The following is a 19,316-nucleotide window of genomic DNA, read 5'->3' on the forward strand; positions in this document are numbered from 1 at the left end:
CTGTTGGGTGGCCAAGGCTAGATTGTCTGCATAGATGAACTTCCTTGTTTCAAGGCGGTCAGATGCATACAAGTTGAACAGGATTGGTGCCAAAACAGAACCCTGAGGAAGACCATTATCAAGTTTCTTCTGTCTGCTTAGTAGGTTGCCAAGGACTATTTGGTAGCATCTCTCAGATAGCATATTGTTTATGAGCCTGGTTGTGGTTTGGTAGTGTATAACATTGTCGAGTTTGTACAGAGACCTTTTCTCCACACTGTATTGTAAGCAGCTGTAAGATCAATAAAAGCCACAGCTGTTTAAGACGAGATTGGAATCCAGCTTTTATGTGTGTAGTTAAGCTGAGCACTTGGTCTGCGCAGCTTCTGTTAGATCTGAATCCTGCCTGTTCAATGGGAATAACTTCAAGGATCTTTGGACCAATTCAGCTGAGGATGACTCTTTCCAAAAGCTCCTAGGAGCAGCTCAAGAGGCTGACTGGGCAATAGATAGCAGCTTTGTTTGCTGGTTTACCTGACTTCAGCATTGCTATAATTTTTGTTCTTTTGAATGCTTTTGGAATGTTCCCTGATAGCATAATATTGGTGAAGAAACTTGCAAGCCATCTAAGAGTCCTGTTTCAACAATTGATGAGGAACTCTGGGTGTATCCCATCAAATCCTGGAGCTTTGCCTTTTTTCATTTCTTGAATTGCTGCAGTGATCTCATTTACCATGAAGTGTCTGGAGTACTCTGACTTGCTGGGTGTCTTCTGCTTGAGGTTTCTAAGCTTTTTCTAAACCATTCTTGTGTGTGGCTTATGTGGAGATGCTTTGGAGAGAGAACTTATTCTATTCGCAATCTGATCTGGTGTTAGTTCAGGATCTTTTTGGGTGGGCAGTCGACTTCCTTCCAGTTTTCTCGAGAGGCTTCATGCCTCTCTGCTTGACCTCTTAAAATCCAGACTTTCTGTTTTTTGCTCCCAGTGCTCTTTACAAGCTTTATCACGGTGTTTTAGGAGTTCCGTAGTAGTTCCGTTGTCATTGGTGGTTAAATAGGTCTGAAACAGTTCTTCAGAGTCATTACTCCAGCCTGGGATATATTCCCTACAGAACCCTCTAGGCTTGCATTTTTTTTTTCTTTTGCTGTTGTTAAAACTGCTCTGATGAATCTTCCATAATTTTCACTTAGTGGGAGGAGCCATCTGATCATTTTATCAAATTCTTTGAAGAATTTAGTCCAGTCTGCTTTTCTGAAGTTCCATCTTGGTCTAGGCATTGATCTGATTATAAGAATTTGAATTCCTACATCTAGAATCCCTGGCCAGTGTTGGCTTTTTGGGAAATCTCCAAGGACTGTCCTCGCTTTATGTAAAGGTTGTGCCTGAGAGTTCTGTGTTACAAAACATAGGTCAGGGTTTGAGTCCTTGTTCCAGGCTGCAGATTTAAATGTTACCTTGTCCTTAAGTTAAAAACTAGGCTAAGGTCGTTATGTTCAGCCCAATTTGCGTGGTCCTTGTCATTTTCGTCAGTATCATTGTATTTCCAATTGCTGTGACGGCTGTTGAAGTTGCCTATATATGCACTTGGATGCGAGGAAATGGAAAGGACATGAGCAGGCCAGTTATCTGCTGGAGGCTTGTAGACATTTGTTACTGTAACATCTTCAACTTGAACCAGATATCAGATGTGCGTTTTCAATGTTACTGCGTATATAGGTAGCGCAGCGATAGGGCTGGTGGTATGTAGCTCCCAGGACTTCATAGCTAGCAACACGTCCTCTCAAATACAGTCTTTGCCCGTTATCTATATGAGTTTCTTGAATGACTGCACATCTACATTGTTTTCGAGTAGTACATGAGAGAGATGTTGTGATTTAGATCGACTGAGCCCTTCAACATTGTGCTGTAAAATTCGAATGTTATGGCTGAAGTGTCTGGTTTGTTGTTTCTGAGAAGAGCTGTTGTGAAGTAGTTCTGCTTTCATGTTTAAGCCAGGAGATGTGTAGTAGATAAGTCTGGCTGCCAGCTCCGATACTCGTTTAGCACCATCCAAGGGGATATGTGCAACTTAAGGTGTGCTGCGACGTGAACGGAACCCATATGTAGTGATAGCCAGGATCAGCCGAGTACAGTCTGAACACTTTTGATTGAGTCCAAACAATACTAATTGCACGTAATGGTAGCAGACGCGTAGTGGTCCCTTCTGAGTGGTTCTGAACTTGGGATGGAGCTGGACCATTGGGCATTTCAGACTGCTGGATTCTGGACTAATGGGGGGTTGGGTTGTTTGGGGAAGGAGACCAGACAGCAAGGTCATCTGTCTCATCGGGTTAGGTAAGGATGGGGAAGGAAGTCGGCTGAGCCCTTTCAAAGGAACCATCCCGGCATTTGCCTGGAGCGATTTAGGGAAATCACGGAAAACCTAAATCAGGATGGCCGGACGCGGGATTGAACCGTCGTCCTCCTGAATGCGAGTCCAGTGTCTAACCACTGCGCCACCTCGCTCGGTGGACTAATGGAAAGTCTACTGTACTTCATTATCACCTAAGGTTGTGCCAAAATTCCCCAATGTCATTCTAGCCACTCATTTAACTCTGTCAAGATGTGGACAATGTACTATAAAAAAAATCATGACACTAATTGCATACATAAAATGATCACAGAACTCTTGTCAGTGCAGCAAACATACAAATATTGGGCTAACAAACAGTGGAATGTAAGATGGTGTGAAAAGTATCTACTGTCACTAAAATTCCTCTTACACATACTGACTGCAACCTTTTCATTACACCCACATTATCCAAGATCTGTATGTGCTTTCCAACACATTATAAGCTGATAGTTGGGTGTATCATAGTGGATGCTCTATCTGAATGAAAATAATTCAGTCGGTTGTTGGAAAACAATTGAGTGATTCAGTTGTAGCTTTACATATTGGCTGGATCATTTGTTTCTTTTGAGTGAAATTACTCTTTGGGTGCAACAGAATGAAAAGAGTCAGCGCAGCGCACCCCAGCACATTCACTTCGCAGCAGAAACACTGGATCGTTTTGCGATTGTTAAATTATTATTGTTGGTTGTGCTCTGATATCACTTGTCACTGTTACTGCCGTTTCGATGTGTGCTTTCTACTGAATGCCAGTAAGTAGCTTTAAGTTCAGTTTTTAATTCATGATTATGAATAGGCATTACTTTAATAGGGAACTTTGTCCTAGATAAAAAATTACCCTCCAGATAAAACCAATGTGGTATACAGTACCTGCAAAGATGATCCAAATTAAGAAACTACTTTCTTAAAGAAATTGATTTAAAAAAACACATTATGAATGATGACAAATATTTCTCAGGGAAAAAAATCCCGACAAGTGACAGTCCAAGCTAAAAAGCAAATAATTAAGTCACCAAACAGTTTAAAAATTTTTATGTTGTATGCTTTCTGTTCATTTTACCTCAGAATTTACCAAAATAGAATTATGGTGACGAGTGCAAACCAGTAAGGGGGGGGAGGGGGGGGGGAGAGGGAGGGAGGGTGGGAGGGTGGGAGGGAGAGGGGGAGAGAGAGAGAGAGAGAGAGAGAGAGAGAGAGAGAGAGAGAGAGAGAGAGAGAGCTTCAGTAAATCTAAATAGAAAAGTAATTGTTCATTTACTTAAATTTATAATATAGCACCACTTATTAACATTCCAAAAGCAACCAAAAAATTTCATATTTAATGACAAAGGTGCAAAAAAATTTGTATTTAACTACATAAATTTCGAAAATATTTCATTTTTAGAAATATCCTCCTTATTCGCCTCCCCTTGACATAAGATACAATATTGGTCTGTAAAAGAGTCATGGAATGTAAGTGAAATCACTCAAACCTGGAAACTGAGTGAAAACAATCATAGAAATGCATTGGTTGTCTCATATTAAGTGAAACCACAAACCTGGAAAGTGAGTGAAAACATACATATACCAGAGACTAGATTTATTCAGTTGTCTCATTCAACTGGGAAAAAAAAGAGAGTATGAAAAAACAATTGACTGACCTAACAGCTGTCAAAACCAGTCAGCTGTCCCATCATTACTATCTTACACAAAATCCCCCCCCCATTTTCCATCACTACAACACTCTAACTGAAGACTACCAGTTCCGATGTGCTACTGGCTAGGATATGCTTAACATTTTAATCAGATTTGTGTTGATGATCCATCCTATGTCTATAAGTAATCTTCATCTCCTTTTTTTGCTACTTACATATGAATTTATGATGAAGCAGCTACTGAACTCATAGTGGATCACATAGGGTACCTTAACTACCAATTCACCTTTTGCAAAATTCATCACACGCAATAATTTCTGTGTGTAATTACCTTTGCCTACAGACAATCACGAGTGATACTGTGACTCCTCACACAACTTTCTGTCCTGTGATGTTAGGTCTGTGAAATATCTTTTGAAGTTCATGAGAAATACAATAGGTTGGTAATGATCTGTGCTTATCATCATTCTTCACATTTAATTAGATTGTACATATTGACTATGTGTAGGCAATGAACCACAACTTACCTTCTTTGGCAATTTAGCACCTGTAGTAGCAATGCTGTTACGGGCCTTTGCCCTCCTCCTATTCACAAAGTCTAGAACAGGCTGCTGAGGAGCACTAGAGAGCTGTTCCAGCTTCCTCTTCCGGTTTATTGAAGCCTAAGGGCAAGCAAACAAAAATTAGGTCCTTATATACTTCTTGGCAGCTTTTCTTTAAAGATAAAATACTTAACAGAAAGGAGGAGATGAACTGTGACTTAATTCTGGCAACTGCATAACAGAGACTTAATTTGAAAGGCACTTCACTTCATAGTATGTTACAACAACAAGAGGAAGTTGTTAGCTTGACTTCATAATCTAATATCTATTTATATTATTTTAAAATCACACAATCCATAGGGAGTATTATCTCAGGTGAACACTTAATTAAGAAACGAATCAAATCTGACATTAACCTGAAAAAAGTTAGGTGAATGCCTCACAACATATGCCACGAAAGTAGAAAGAGATTCGAGACCCATCACTTTTAATGTATGTTAAGTATTTAAATGTAGTTAAGTATTAAATTATATATTATAATAACATGTAAACTAATTTTGTGTTCAACCTTTTAGCAAAAATTTTAGTTTCCACCAATTTCACTAAATAATTTCACACTCAATATAAAGTCCGCAGGGGTCAATATCCTGCTGTTGAACTCAACTGAGAGGGTAGTGTCTCAAATGCAAATGCACTTAGTGTACAACCCATTACACACACATGTGAGAAGTATTTACCGTTCCGATATGTTATATTATGATGCTGCAACATTTTATGATGTAGATGATATTTTTTCACTTCTGAAAAGCATGTGACTCAGGATTACAGCAACATGTATCAACAAAAGTACAGCTGTATAGAGTATCTAATGAAATTTGAGTGGATTATGGATTTGTTGACAGGAGGATGCTGCATTTTATCTGGGATGAAGGGTCATGAACAATTATAGACATAAAATTGGTGGTGGCTCATGGAAGTGGATATGTAAGAACAATATTAATGACAACCTGATATTTTTTGCAAATGATGGAACTTTCAATAATGAAGGACATGTCTCAAAAAGTTGCACAAATATCCATTAGATTTTGGTAAGATTTCTAAGTATTGCAAACACCGGCACTTGCTCCAAACATTCATAAATGTAATACAGTGGACACCACAAAACACAGAAACATAGTACCCCATGACTACAATATCAATGAGTCACAACCAGAATCAGTCAACTCATGCAATTACATAGATGTAACTATCCATGGGGATACTAATTGGAATGATCACATAGGGTCAGCTGTAAGCAGGCAGACTTTGGTTCATTGGAAGGGTGATGGGAAAAAGTGGGAACCAGTCCAGAACGAATATTACTTATGAAAAATTCTTGCAACCTGTCCTAGGATACTGGCCAAGTGTGTGACACTCATAACACACAGACTGTCAGGGTAAACTGAACATATACAACGGACGGCATGAATGGTCAAAGGTTTGTTTGACTCTCATGTGACTTGTCATATGAAAATGCTGAAAAGCCTGAACTTGCAGACACTTTGAAGATGCCAACTATACCTCAAGTACTGCTAGTAATGTAGTTTCAAGAACTAGTTTATGCAAAGAATATACTACAGTCCCTACATATCACTGCAGTAGGGACTGCGGAGAAATTAATACATTGAACAATGGGAAATATCCTCTGTCATTATTTGCTGAGTATGTCAAACTTAGCAAAACTTTAACTACAGCTCACAAAAATTTCATGTGATATATTCCATAACTTATCAGGTGAAGCTGAAGACAATTTTAGAGTCATCACTCAAACATGCTCCTTTCTTGGCTTCATTCACATAAAAATTTGATGCATATACTGCACAAGTATTTGTCCCCCCCCCCCCTTCCCCTCCCATCCTCACTGTATCCATCTCTTCCACCCCCATCTCTCTGCCCACTTCATCCTCCCACCTCTACCTGTCTATCTACTCCTCCATACCCTATCTACTCCTCCACACCCTCTCTGTCTCTTCACATCCTCCTCTCCCCCTCTCTGTTCATCACCTACGCCCTGTCTCTTCGAGCGTAACTCACTTTCCCCCCTCTCTCTCTGTCCAAATCTTTATCCCTCCCTTCACTTCCCATCTACTCCTCCTCCCCCTCTTTCTGCGTATCTCCTCACCAACTCTCTCTGCCTATTCTCTTCCTCTCCACCTCTCTGCCCATTTCCTCTAGCCCCCTACCCACCTCTGTCCATCGCCTTTTCCTCCCTCATTTCTTCTGTCCATCTCCCCCCCCCCCCCCTTCTATTACTGTCCATCTCATCCTCCCCTAGTCTGTATCAATCTCTTCCTGCCCCCTTCTAGGACACCTCCTTCTTCCCACCACACATGCTATTCATCTCCTCCCCTCCTCCTCCTCCTCTCGCCCCTATCTCTGTCCCTCCTCTCCTTCTCACCTCTGTCTGTCCATTCACTTCTGACCCCCCATACCTTCCTTCTCCCCTCTCTCTGTCCACCCCTCCTGCTCCCCCTCTGTCCTTGTCCATAACCTCCAGCTCCCTCTCCATGTCTCTCCCCTCCTCTATACCTCTCACTACTTTTCCAACGTCTATGAAACAGGCCACTACAACTGTCAAAACACGATTGTCATGCCAAGCAGCCTATATGTCAGGGGCTTATAAACTCTCTCACCCACCCCTGACATGCAGACCATCCTGAAAAGCAGGTCGATAAGGCAGGCCCATACTACTACAACACAACATACCTGTCATGCAGGGCAGCCTACACATCAGGAGCTGGAAAAGTTGTTTCTTGCCTCTGACTACGGCTGCACTGCAAAACAGATCTGTAAGGCAGGATATTACTGTTCCCACCACGTGCCTGTTGTGTGGGGCAGCCTAGGAGCCACAGGCTGGGTAAAACACATTTTTGCCCGTATCTCCTTATAAACCCCACTGTGATGATACTCTCGAGGCCTTCTGTCTCTGTACCAAATTTGCTTGAAAGTGATGCATGGGTTTTGGAGGAGATCCTGGTCATACATACGTACATACACTCACTCTCATATTTCAGGTAAAGAAAAATTATGCCAGAGTTACTAACTAATTCTGAACAAAATACAGGTTCTAGATAACAACCTTTTTAACAATTAAGAGACATGAGAGTTCAATCTTAGCTAAACTGAAGTAAATGTTCAAACGTTTCCCTATCATAATACTGCTATGCACATATACCAAACTGCAGTGCTACAAACAAGGTCATGTATGTACAGTATGGTATCAATTATAAATTTTTTGGTATAATTATTGTAGACAATAGTCTTATAGGAGTGTGGTATCTACAATGCCTGCAAACTCCATATTACTGGAGTATCTTTAGCAACAAGGGTCTGAATCTACATGTAACACAACGGAGACCACATACATGGTGGGGAAAGTAAAAACAGCCTGGATGACTGGATATGATTAAACATGAATGTATGCATATAACAACACAACGTGTACACCTGCCACGTGAGCCATACAGTTGGCCGAATCCTGGAGCACATTTACACAATCTTCAAGCCTGACAGAGTTGTCAGCAGAGTTCAGTCTGGTTGCGACACTAACTGATCCCCAGATCACCAGATATGTCAGTGTGTGATTATTTTGTATGGCTAGCCTTTGAGCCTAAGGTGTATTGCAACAATCCCCATTGTCTTCAAGAACTGCAACATAACATTTTGGATGAGATTGCAGCAATTACAGCGTCCAGCTTCAATCTGCCATGAGCAACTTGCTGACCAGGACCCAAATTGCCTAGAAATGAATAGTGGTCATTTTCAACACCTATCATAGTCAGGTTAGTACTGTATTTCCTTCTCTTTGTTGTGTTTCTTTGTACCGCGGAACTCTTGTTCTCCGGGACCACTTTCACTTGGCCCACCCTATATATTTCAGAAGAACAGCGGTTGTTGTTGCTGTTGTTGTGGTCTTCAGTCCTGAGACTGGTTTGATGCAGCTCTCCATGCTAAACTATCCTGTGGAAGCTCCTTCATCTCCCAGTATCTACTGCAACCTACATCCTTCTGAATCTGCTTGGTGTATTCATCTCTTGGTCTCCCTCTACGATTTTTACCCTCCACGCTGCCCTCCAATACTAAATTTGTGATCCCTTGATGCCTCAGGACATGTCCTACCAACCGATCCCTTCTTCTGGTCAAGTTGTACCACAAACTTCTCTTCTCCCCAATTCTATTCAATACCTCCTCATTAGTTACATGATCTACCCACCTAATCTTCAACATTCTTCTGTAGCACCACATTTCGAAAGCTTCTATTCTCTTCTTGTCTAAACTATTTGTCGTCCACGTTTCACTTCCATACATGGATACACTCCATACAAATACTTTCAGAAAGGACTTCCTCACACTTAAATCTATACTCGATGTTAACAAATTTCTCTTCTTCAGAAACGCTTTCCTTGCCATTGCCAGTCTACATTTTATGTCCTCTCTACTTCGACCATCATCAGTTATTTTGCTCCCCAAATAGCAAAACTCCTTTACTACTTTAAGTGTCTCATTTCCTAATCTAATTCCCTCAGCATCTCCCGACTTAATTCAACTACATTCCATCATCCTTGTTTTGCTTTTGTTGATGTTCATCTTATATCCTCCTTTCAAGACACTGTCCATTCCGTTCAACTGCTCTTCCAAGTCCTTTGCTGTCTCTGACAGAATTGCAATGTCATCGGCGAACCTCAAAGTTTTTATTTCTTCTCCCTGGATTTTAATACCTACTCCAAATTTTTCTTTTGTTTCCTTTACTGCTTGCTCAATATACAGATTGAATAACATCGGGGATAGGCTACAACCCTGTCTCACTCCCTTCCCAACCACTGCTTCCCTTTTGTGCCCCCGTGACTTTTATAACTGCCATCTGGTTTCTGTACAAATTGTAAATAGCCTTTCGCTCCCTGTATTTTACCCCTGCCACCTTTAGAATTTGAAAGAGAGCATTCCAGTCAACATTGTCAAAAGCTTTCTCTCAGTCTACAAATGCTAGAAACGTAGGTTTGCCTTTCCTTAATCTTTCTTCTAAGATAAGTCGTAAGGTCAGTATTGCCTCACGTGTTCCAACATTTCTATGGAATCCAAACTGATCTTCCCCGAGATCGGCTTCTACCAGTTTTTCCATTCGTCTGTAAATAATTCGTGTTAGTATTTTGCAGCCGTGACTTATTAAACTGACAGTTCGGTAATTTTCGCATCTGTCAACGCCTGCTTTCTTTGGGATTGGAATTATTATATTCTTCTTGAAGTCTGAGGGTATTTCGTCTGTCTCGAACATCTTGCTCACCAGATGGTAGAGTTTTGTCAGGACTGGCTCTCCCAAGGCCGTCAGTAGTTCGATTGGATTGTTGTCTACTCCCGGGGCCTTGTTTCGACTCTGGTCTTTCAGTGCTCTGTCAAACTCTTCACGCAGTATCGTATCTCCCATTTCATCTTCATCTACATCCTCTTCCATTTCCATAATATTGTCCTCAAGTACATCGCCCTTGTATAGACCCTCCTTCCACCTTTCTGCTTTCCTCTCTTTGCTTAGAACTGGGTTTCCATCTGAGCTCTTGATATTCATACAAGTGGCGCTCTTTTCTCCAAAGGTCTCTTTAATTGTCCTGTAGGCAGTATCTATCTTGCCCCTAGTGAGATAAGCCTCTACATCCTTACATTTGTCCTCTAGCCATGCCTGCTTAGCCATTTTGCACTTCCTGTCGATCTCATTTCTGAGACGTTTGTATTCCTTTTTGCCTGCTTCATTTACTGCATTTTTATATTTTCTCCTTTCATCAATTAAATTCAATATTTCTTCTGTTACCCAAGGATTTCTACCAGCCCTCGTCTTTTTACCTACTTGATCCTCTGCTGCCTTCACTACTTCATCCCTCAGAGCTACCCATTCGTCTTCTACTGTATTTATTTCCCCACTTCCTGTCAATTGTTCCCTTATGCTCTCCCTGAAACGCTGTACAACCTCTGGTTCTTTCAGTTCATCCAGGTCCCATCTCCTTAAATTCTCACCTTTTTGCAATTTCTTCAGTTTTAATCTACAGTTCATAACCAACAGATTGTGGTCAGAGTCCACATCTGCCCCTGGAAATGTCCTACAATTTAAAACCTGGTTCCTAAATCTCTGTCTTACCATTATATAATCTATCTGATACCTTTTAGTATCTCCAGGATTCTTCCATGTATACAACCTTCTTTTATGATTCTTGAACGAAGTGTTAGCTATGATCAAGTTATGCTCTGTGCAAAATTCTAACAGACGGCTTCCTCTTTCATTTCTTAGCCCCAATCCATATTCACCTACTACGTTTCCTTCTCTCCCTTTTCCTACTGTCAAATTCCAGTCACCCATGACAATTAAATTTCCGTCTCCCTTCACTACCTGAATAATTTCTTTTATCTCATCATACATTTCTTTAATTTCTTCGTCATCTGCAGAGCTAGTTGGCATATAAACTTGTACTACTGTAGTGGGCGTGGGCTTCGTGTCTATCTTGGCCACTATAATACGTTCACTATGCTGTTTGTAGTAGCTTACCTGCACTCCTATTTTTTTATTCATTATTAAACCTACTCCTGCATTACCCCTATTTGATTTTGTATTTATAACCCTGTATTCACCTGACCAGAAGTCTTGTTCCTCCTGCCACCGAACTTCACTAATTCCGACTATATCTAACTTTAACCTATCCATTTCCCTTTTTAAATTTTCTAACCTACCTGCCCGATTAAGCGATCTGACATTTCACGCTCCGATCCGTAGAATGCCAGTTTTCTTTCTCCTGATAACGACATCCTCTTGAGTAGTCCCCGCCCAGAGATCCGAATGGGGGACTATTTTACCTCCGGAATATTTTACCCAAGAGGACGTCATCATCATTTAACCATACAGTAAAGCTGCATGCCCTCGGGAAAAATTACGGCTGTAGTTTCCCCTTGCTTTCAGCCGTTCGCAGTACCACAACAGCAAGGCCGTTTTGGTTAATGTTACAAGGCCAGATCAGTCAATCATCCAGACTGTTGCCCCTGCAACTACTGGAAAGGCTGCTGCCCCTCTTCAGGAACCACACGTTTGTCTGGCCTCTCAACAGATACCACTCCGTTGTATTTGCACCTACGGTACGGCTATCTGTATCGTTGAGGCACGCAAGCCTCCCCACCAACGGCAAGGTCCATGGTTCATGGGGGGGAGAACAGCGTTACAGCTCTTTATTTAAACCTATCTAGCACCCAACTGAACTACTTACTTCATAGCTCTTGCATGATCACCAACACCACCCTAATTTTCTGCACTAGATTATTGTGGTCTAGGGGTAGCGTCTTTGATTCATAATCAAAACGTCTTCGGTCCCGGGTTCGATCCCCGCCACTGCCCAAATTTTGATAAATAATCAGCATTAGGGGCCGAAGACTTCCACCATAAGAAGTCAGCCTCATTCTGTCAACGGCCTTGTCAAAGAGGGCGGAGGAGCAGATAGAGGTTCTGGGCACTCTCTTGTCCTAGGGGTGGGAAATTGCCCCTAAAGGCGGAAGAATCAGCAATGATCAACGACATGAGGATGCAGAAGGCAGTGAAAACCACTGCATTAAAGACACGTAACGTGTATCCACAGGACATGTGACCTGTAGTTGAAGAAGTGTTATGATGATCTCTCCATTGGCAAAAGATTCCGGAATAGTCCCCCATTCGGATCTCCGGGAGGGGACTGCCAAGGGGGAGGTTACCATGAGAAAAAGATTGAATAATCAACGAAAAGATAACGTTTTACGAGTCGGGGCGTGGAATGCCAGAAGCTTGAATGTAGTAGGGAAACAAGAAAATCTGAAAAGGGAAATGCAAAGGCTCAATCTAGATATAGTAGGGGTCAGTGAAGTGAAGTGGAAGGAAGACAAGGATTTCTGGTCAGATGAGTATCAGGTAATATCAACAGCAGCAGAAAATGGTATAACAGGTGTAAGATTCGTTATGAATAGGAAGGTAGGGCAGAGGGTGTGTTACTGTGAACAGTTCAGTGACCGGGTTCTTCTAATCAGAATCGACAGCAGACCAACACCGACAACGATAGTTCAGGTATACATGCCGACATCGCAAGCTGAAGATGAACAGATAGAGAAAGTGTATGAGGATATTGAAAGGGTAATGCAGTATGTAAAGGGGGACGAAAATCTAATAGTCATGGGCGACTGGAATGCAGTTGTAGGGGAAGGAGTAGAAGAAAAGGTTACAGGAGAATATGGGCTTGGGACAAGGAATGAAAGAGGAGAAAGACTAATTGAGTTCTGTAACAAGTTTCAGCTAGTAATAGCGAATACCCTGTTCAAGAATCACAAGAGGAGGAGGTATACTTGGAAAAGGCCGGGAGATACGGGAAGATTTCAATTAGATTACATTATCGTCAGACAGAGATTCCGGAATCAGATACTGGATTGTAAGGCGTACCCAGGAGCAGATAGAGACTCAGATCACAATATAGTAGTGATAAAGAGTAGGCTGAAGTTCAAGACATTAGTCAGGAAGAATCAATACGCAAAGAAGTGGGATACGGAAGTACTAAGGAATGATGAGATACGTTTGAAGTTCTCTAACGCTATAGATACAGCAATAAGGAATAGCGCAGTAGGCAGTACAGTTGAAGAGGAATGGACATCTCTAAAAAGGGCCATCACAGAAGTTGGGAAGGAAAACATAGTTACAAAGAAGGTAGCTGTGAAGAAACCAAGGGTAACAGAAGAAATACTTCAGTTGATTGATGAAAGGAAGAAGTACAAACATGTTTCGGGTTGGGTTGTTTGGGGAAGGAGACCAGACAGCGAGGTCATCGGTCTCATCGGATTAGAGAAGGATGGGGAAGGAAGTCGGCCGTGCCCTTTCAGAGGAACCATGCCGGCATTTGCCTGGAGTGATTTAGGGAAATCACGGAAAACCTAAATCAGGATAGCCAGACGCGGGATTGAACCGTCGTCCTCCCGAATGCGAGTCCAGTGTCTAACCACCGCGCCACCTCGCTCGGTATGTTTCAGGAAATTCAGGAATACAGAAATACAAGTCGCTGAGGAATGCAATAAATAGGTAGTGCAGGGAAGCTAAGACAAAATGGCTGCAGGAAAAATGTGAAGACATCGAAAAAGATATGATTGTCGGAAGGACAGACTCAGCATACAGGAAAGTCAAAACAACCTTTGGAGACATTAAAAGCAACGGTGGTAACATTAAGAATGCAACGGGAATTCCACTGTTAAAATGCAGGAGAGAGCAGATAGGTGAAAAGAATACATTGAAAGCCTCTATGAGGGTGAAGATTTGTCTGATGTGATAGAACAAGAAACAGCAGTCGATTTAGAAGAGATAGGGGATCCAGTATTAGTATCGGAATTTAAAAGAGCTTTGGAGGACTTATGGTCAAATAAGGCAGAAGGGATAGATAACATTCCATCAGAATTTGGGAAGTGGCAACAAAACGACTATTCACGTTGGTGTGTAGAATATATGAGTCTGGCGATATACCATCTGACTTTCGGAAAAGCATCATCCACACAATTCCGAAGACGGCAAGAGCTGACAAGTGCGAGAATTATCGCACAATCAGCTTAACAGCTCATGCATCGAAGCTGCTTACAAGAATAATATACAGAAGAATGGAAAAGAAAATTGAAAATGCACTAGGTGACGATCAGTTTGGCTTTAGGAAAAGTAAAGGGACGAGAGAGGCAATTCTGACGTTACGGCTAGTAATGGAAGCAAGGCTAAAGAAAAATCAGGACACTTTCATAGGATTTGTCGACCTGGAAAAAGCGTTCGACAATATAAAATGGTGCAAGCTGTTCGAGATTCTGAAAAAAGTAGGGGTAAGCTATAGGGAGAGACGGGTCATACACAATATGTACAACAACCAAGAGGGAATAATAAAGAGTGGACAATCAAGAACGAAGTGCTCGTATTAAGAAGGGTGCAAGACAAGGCTGTAGCCTTTCGCCCCTACTCTTCAATCTGTACATCGAGGAAGCAATGATGGAAATAAAAGAAAGGTTCAGGACTGGAATTAAAAAACAAGGTGAAAGGATATCAATGATACGATTCGCTGATGACATTGCTATCCTGAGTGAAAGTGAAGAAGAATTAAATGATCTGCTGAACAGAATGAACAGTCTAATGAGTACACAGTATGGTTTGAGAGTATATCGGAGAAAGACGAAGGTAATGAGAAGTAGTAGAAATGAGAACAGCGAGAAACTTAACATCAGGATTGATGGTCACAAAGTCAATGAAGTTAAGGAATTCTGCTACCTAGGCAGTAAAATAACCAATGACGGACGGAGCAAGGAGGACATCAAAAGCAGAATCGCTATGGCAAAAAGGCATTTCTGGCCAAGAGAAGTCTACTAATATCAAATACTGGCCTTAGTTTGAGGAAGAAATTTCTGAGGATGTACGTCTGGAGTACAGCATTGTATGGTAGTGAAACATGGACTGTGGGAAAACCGGAAGGGCCGCATCAAACCAGTCAGTAGACTGATTAAAAAAATGATTATTGTTTCTGGGTTTGGTTTAAGACTGAAATATAATAGCGAAAAGTACAAACATCATGAGAATTTCCTGTTCATATTTTTAATCCTTGTGTATATAATAAACAAAATGAATACACCAGCTCCAATTAGCAATACAGTATCTGTCTATAAGGGGTGATCAAAAAGAAACAAGCTGGAAGCATAATTAAAGAAACCAGTACCTGTATGTTAGAAGTATTGACCCTGGCTGTTGAGACACTTGTCCCACTGTGACACAAGGCGATGAATGGCTGTCTCGTAAAACTCCCGGGGTTCCAATGTTAACCAGTTCCGCACATACAGCTGGACATTATCGCCAAAGGTGAATCATTTGCCCCTATGCTGGCATTTGTCTTTGTCCAAAATGGCCCCCTTCTGATTCACTTCCTGCAGTACAAGACAACAGTGAATGCCCAGCATTACTCGCGAACGTTGACCACCCTTAGTCAAGCGATCAAATCAAAACGAACAGGCAATCTTTACATGTGGGGTCATTCTGCTTCACGGCAATGCAATGCCTCATACAGCGAACACAGTCGCGGCACTACTGCAGAAATTCAAATGGGATCTTCTCGGCCACCCTCCATACAGTCCGGACCTCTCTTCCAGTAATTACGCCATTTTTGGTCCCCTTAAAAAGGCTCTGAGGGGCAAACGATTCACCTCGGACGACGACATCCAGCTGTATAAGTGAAACTGGTTAACATCGCAGCCCCTGGAATTTTGAGATGCCATTCGCCGCCTTGTGTCACAGTGGGACTTGTGTCTCAACAGCCAGGGTCAATACTTCTAACATACAGGTACCGGTTTCTGTAATTATGCCTCCGGCTCGTTTCTTTTTGAACGCTCCTTATACACAAGCTGCCAAAGAACTGCTAAAGTGAGTCTTTAATAAAACAAGTATTGACCTGTTATTTTGCTTTCACTTTTAGTATTTCTAACTCCAACAGTGGGAAACAGTTGCGTACAAAAACAGCTCAGATGTAAAGACATGATGTTTTGTTTTCTATTTCAAATGTTCCATGCCATTATATTTTCCTCCTGACTGGCCCTGTGAAAACACTGTGTGTGGGTGGAAATCTACTAATGGTATTTCAGTTACTTAGTGCGATATATTTCTACACTGATCATTATCAAATCCAGCTGCTCAAAGCTCTTACCTGAGAGTAGCGACGGGCACAACGCTTCACAGACTCTGTGTTGAGTGGCTGGCGGTGGTATTGCATCCAGTTCTCAACGAGGAAGTTGGCTGGCGATGGATCAGTGCAAACAGGCCCTTGAGTTGCCAGAACCAGCTGGCTTTCAAGAGCTACTTTTTCCTCCCTTGACCATTCACCATCCGCCAGTAAACTGTTCAGGTCTGTTACGAGGCTCTGCAAACAGCCAATGTTCACACAATATTAGGACATACGAAAAATAGGTGCCTAAGCATAAATTGCACAAAACTGCATGTTCACGAAGTTACACAACTACTATCCTTAATATGACACACTAAAGAATCTATAATATTCACAGCTGTGTTAGAATACTCAGTTTATCTTACAGGTCTTAGGAAATAAACAGTATGGTATTTCTTTCTCTTTCTTCCTTTCTTTTCAACCATATGAAATACTTTTAAACTGGGCATAAGAGCATTGCTATTTATAAGTAAATATTGTTGCACTGAACGAAAATAGCATTCACAAATCAGATACATATGACAAGTTCAGCAAATTACATTTAACAGAGTCACACAAGTGTTAGCAAATGGTGTATGCAGCAAGTGACATCTTGTGGTTAAGCTTCTGCAACTACTTGTGACATGGCTGGTGCATATTATGCATACGCTGCTCCATCACCCCCCCCCCCCTCTATCCCCAGCATCAGACATGCACATGTTTGTTCCTCAGTTTTATTAAATACTTCATTTTTTGCATTTTTTGACACAGCAAATCTTTGCAGAGATTTTACGTTTTGCTACACAACTCTGTTGAGGCAGGAACGCTTTTCGCATACAGTAAAATCTCGTTTTCACTTGACTGTATTTTACCTTTTCATACTTTTTACACTCGTTTTTGCAGGTCCCAACAGCAGACCTATTCTCTCAATGCAATGCTTTCCTGCCATTAATGATTCCATGTTGCAACTTTTCCCCATTTTAAATTTTCTTTGACATTTCAGAACCTATAACACTTATTTGCAAAATAGATTTTTGCAAAAAAGTGCATTGTATTCCTACTCAAAGTCAGCCCTGGAACAAAGCAGAAAACATAGACTATGCGCAAAGTTAGTGATCATGTAACATAGCCTCAGCGCGGTAAGCAAGATTTCACTGTCATCGTGTTGGGTCACGACCATCTGTATTATAGGTTTGCAGTGTTTGGAAAGGTAGGAAAGTATTCTGAGTCACTGCTTTAATGATAACAATAATCAAACAGTAGTGATTCTAGTAGCAGCCTTCCTTCCACTCATTGCATTGTATTACAACAGTTTTAATTTAATTTCACAGTCATTTATACAAATAAACACCGCTTTTAAAGACTACCGTTTCTCTAATGGACTTTCACAAATCGTTGTTACTTCTATGAGAAACATGCTCATCTGTACTATACATGCAGTCTTAGATTTGTGCAACTGGATGTCAGACGTAAATATTTCTGCTTCAGATACTCTGTAACATGATGACAATTTCTGCCCTCTTTCTCACCCCCAAGAAATCCCTGAGCTTTGTGGCCTCCTTTTCAGCAAAAAGCTGTACATTTTAGTGCCTACTGTTCTCTGATTATGAAGACTGCCAACTTTACTGTTTTAATCAATATTGTGTTACAAGTTTTACTGACCATAATTTTATAATTATTATCAATAGTAAGTCTCACATTATAACACTAGTATCTTTTTAATGTGGTTTCACGAAAGACTTTTGCTTCCATGTTTTATTTACACCACTCGACATGATCAGAATGAAAAGAGAAACCCACGTGCATTTGTGTGTGTCATCACTCAGCCACTGCCTTTGTGATTATCATGAAAGCAGTGGTCAAATGCTAACACACACAAATGCATGTTCCCTTCTTCTTTCTGATCACCTCCAATGGTGAAAATAAAACACAGAAGCAAAAGTCTTTCGTGAAACCGCATTAAAAAGATATTCATGTTGTAATATGAGACTTATTATTGATAATCATTGTAAAATTATGGTAAATGAAACTGTTAACACAATATTGGTTAAAACACTTAAGTTGGCACTCTCTATAAACAGAGAACAATAGCCACAAAATCTACAGCTTGTTGCTGACAAGGAGGTCACTCGGCTCAAAAATGTCCTGGGCAAGAAAGAGGGTGGAAATTGTCGTCATGTTGTGGAGCATCTTGAGGAGGAATGTTGACGTCTGACATTAGGTTGTATCGACCCAAGGCTGCGTCCCTAGTACGGATTGGCATATTTCACTTGGAAGTAACAATGATTCATGAAAGCCCATTATACAGATGGCTGTCTTCAAAAGTGGTGTTTATTTGTATAAATGACTGATTTAAATTAAAGATGCTGTAACAGCATACAATGAGCAGAACAAAGGTTGCTACTAGAGTCATTACCGTCAGGTTGTTTAAGTTGCTGCAACTGTAAAAAGAACACAGTCAACAGCAGATGTTCTGAATCACGCCAGCACTGTCATAAAAAGAACTAGGCAAGAAGTCTTCTTGTCGTTAAAAAATATAAAAATGATTACTGTATATTTAATTAAAGATTCTGAAACAAAATGCGCCATACAATTAAACATCACGAACAGTAGTTAGTGAAACAGAGTGTATGTGTGGACAACAAAAAAATTCCCGGTTAAAAACACACTTTTTCTTGGGTGAAAATACCCTATACTCCTTATGGAAGTACACATTTTCCGTGTTAAGTGACAACATACTTTCCCTCAGAGCTGTAAAATTTATCAATCCCTTGAATGGTGAAGGTTTTATACAACACCACATAACTTTCCGACACTTCAGGAAACAAACCCAGCAACACACAAGGCATTTTGGAAACGTCTTTGATGTGCCATAACATTTACAATACATATTCTCAAATTACGGAAGTATAAATACAAATCCCACCAAAAATCGCACTAAAATCGAGATTCTGATGCACTTCTGTCAGCCAATTATAGTTCATAACATGTGAATCCTGCCAGCCACTGACAGCAGAAACTCAGGACTATAGGACATGT

General features: G+C 41.0%; 1 protein-coding gene across 2 annotated transcripts in view; it reads right to left on the reverse strand.

Annotated features, from left to right (window-relative positions):
• LOC124805206 (putative mediator of RNA polymerase II transcription subunit 26) overlaps positions 1-19,316 on the reverse strand; it is a 289,089-nt gene that overhangs the window by 236,258 nt on the left and 33,515 nt on the right. For both annotated transcript variants that reach the window (XM_047265702.1, XM_047265703.1), the window contains 2 exons: positions 16,281-16,493; positions 4,531-4,665 (listed from right to left, as the gene is read on the reverse strand). In XM_047265702.1, the coding sequence (XP_047121658.1) occupies positions 4,531-4,665; positions 16,281-16,493 (348 nt within the window). The remainder of the gene's footprint in view (positions 1-4,530; positions 4,666-16,280; positions 16,494-19,316) is intronic.

Source organism: Schistocerca piceifrons, chromosome 7, assembly GCF_021461385.2.
Source record: "Schistocerca piceifrons isolate TAMUIC-IGC-003096 chromosome 7, iqSchPice1.1, whole genome shotgun sequence".
NCBI classification, from domain to species: domain Eukaryota; kingdom Metazoa; phylum Arthropoda; class Insecta; order Orthoptera; family Acrididae; genus Schistocerca; species Schistocerca piceifrons.